Here is a 1500-nt window from a genome sequence, read left to right as displayed (position 1 = left end):
GCCGGCGGAGCCGGGGTGGAGGGGGGAGCCGAAGGGACGGTGGCCGGAGCGCCGGGATGGCGTTCCCTGTGCTGTTGTGCAGAGCGGCACGAGATCACAGTCCGGCGCCCTGCTCGTGGCCAGCACCGGGAATGGGTGGCCTGGCCAGGGCTGGGGGGTGCTGGCCAGGCACCCTGGCCGGGGATGGGGGCTGCTGGCTGGGTGCCTCTGCCCCTGCCGCTGCAGGGTGCTCCGGGGGGCAGGAGGGGCTTCGAGCTGCTGCAAACAGGGCAGCCACCCAGGACCAGCCCTCCTTGAACCCCACACCAGCCCAATGCTGGACCCCAACGCCATTTCCAAGCCCGGGAAAGAGGAACCCTGGGGGTGGGTCTGGCTGTGGGAAGGGGGATCCCATCTCGGACTGGGCTCTCCAGCCTGGAAATGAAGCTGGTTGTGCCCCATCCCAGAGATGTCACGCTGTCCCCGCAGCTGGCTTGTCCCTCCTGGAGACCCCAGGCTTTGGCTCGGGGTGCACGGTGAGGCCATAAGGGTGTGCGATGGGGGCTGGGGTGATACAGGCAGGGAGGGAGGTTGGGAAACCATCCAGCCCCATGCACAGGGCTGGGCAGCCTGCTCGGGCAGAGACCTTGCTCCCCAAAACAGCCTCGGGACCCCAGCTCAGCACCACTTAGCACCCAGGTGGGACCCCCAAGACGGTGCCCAGCCCCGGGGGCCACTGACCCTGTCGAGCTCCTCCTGGTTGCCGAAGAGCGGGTGGTAGCGGCGGTACTTGCCCTCCCGGTATTTGGCGATGAGGAAGCGCCTCCTCTCCTGGCTGCCACTGGTGGGGGCGATGGCCTCGCTGGGGGGCACATTGGCAGCCCAGAATTGGTTGGCCACGGCGTTGCCGATCTGGTGGAAAAGCTGCCGGGACAAGGAGAGACCGAGGTGACGGTGCCACCGGGGGATGGAGTGCGGCCGGGAATGGGGGGGGCTTTGCGGGGAGTCTCCGGGGGTCTTTGCCGGGGCAAGGGGGGATGAGCACGGTGGTAGCTGTGCTTCCGGGGACGTTCACAGCCTGTGCTTACGGGGACGTTCACAGCCCAAAGCCGCCGCATTACTGCTGCCCGGGGGAGCAGCGAGAGCAGCAGGGTGCAGGCAGCACTGGGAGGGATGATGGGTGGTGCACGAGGAGCGGGGACCACGGGTGGGCAGAGTGCGGGGCTGCTCCCTGCCCAGCCCCACATCCTGGTTTCAGCACCGGCGGCGCGGCCCCGGCGTCTGGCAGCCCCCGCAGCCGCTGACCCCCCCTTCCTGCCCTGGAAAATCACATCTGGAAAGCAGCGCCCAGCTGCGGGCGAGCGGGGAGGGGAATGCTCAGCATCTATCAGGGTGGATTTGAAGGGCTTTCCGTGACCCCTCGCCATCCCAAGCGATGCTCAGCCTGGCACTAAGCAACAGGGGTTTAGCCCTGTCTCAGGGAGCCCCACATCACCCCAGCAAGCCCGTGGGGTGCTCTGC

General features: G+C 67.9%; 1 protein-coding gene across 1 annotated transcript in view; it reads right to left on the bottom strand.

Moving 5' to 3' along the window:
- ARAP1 (ArfGAP with RhoGAP domain, ankyrin repeat and PH domain 1) overlaps nt 1–1500 on the bottom strand; it is a 107965-nt gene that overhangs the window by 88114 nt on the left and 18351 nt on the right. Inside the window, 1 exon segment of the mRNA XM_019471418.1 lies at nt 721–903. Coding sequence (XP_019326963.1) covers nt 721–903 — 183 coding nt within the window.

Source organism: Aptenodytes forsteri, unplaced genomic scaffold (genome assembly GCF_000699145.1).
Source record: "Aptenodytes forsteri isolate BGI_AS27 unplaced genomic scaffold, ASM69914v1 Scaffold459, whole genome shotgun sequence".
Lineage (NCBI taxonomy): Eukaryota > Metazoa > Chordata > Aves > Sphenisciformes > Spheniscidae > Aptenodytes > Aptenodytes forsteri.
This window is presented reverse-complemented; position numbering and strand designations above follow the sequence as displayed.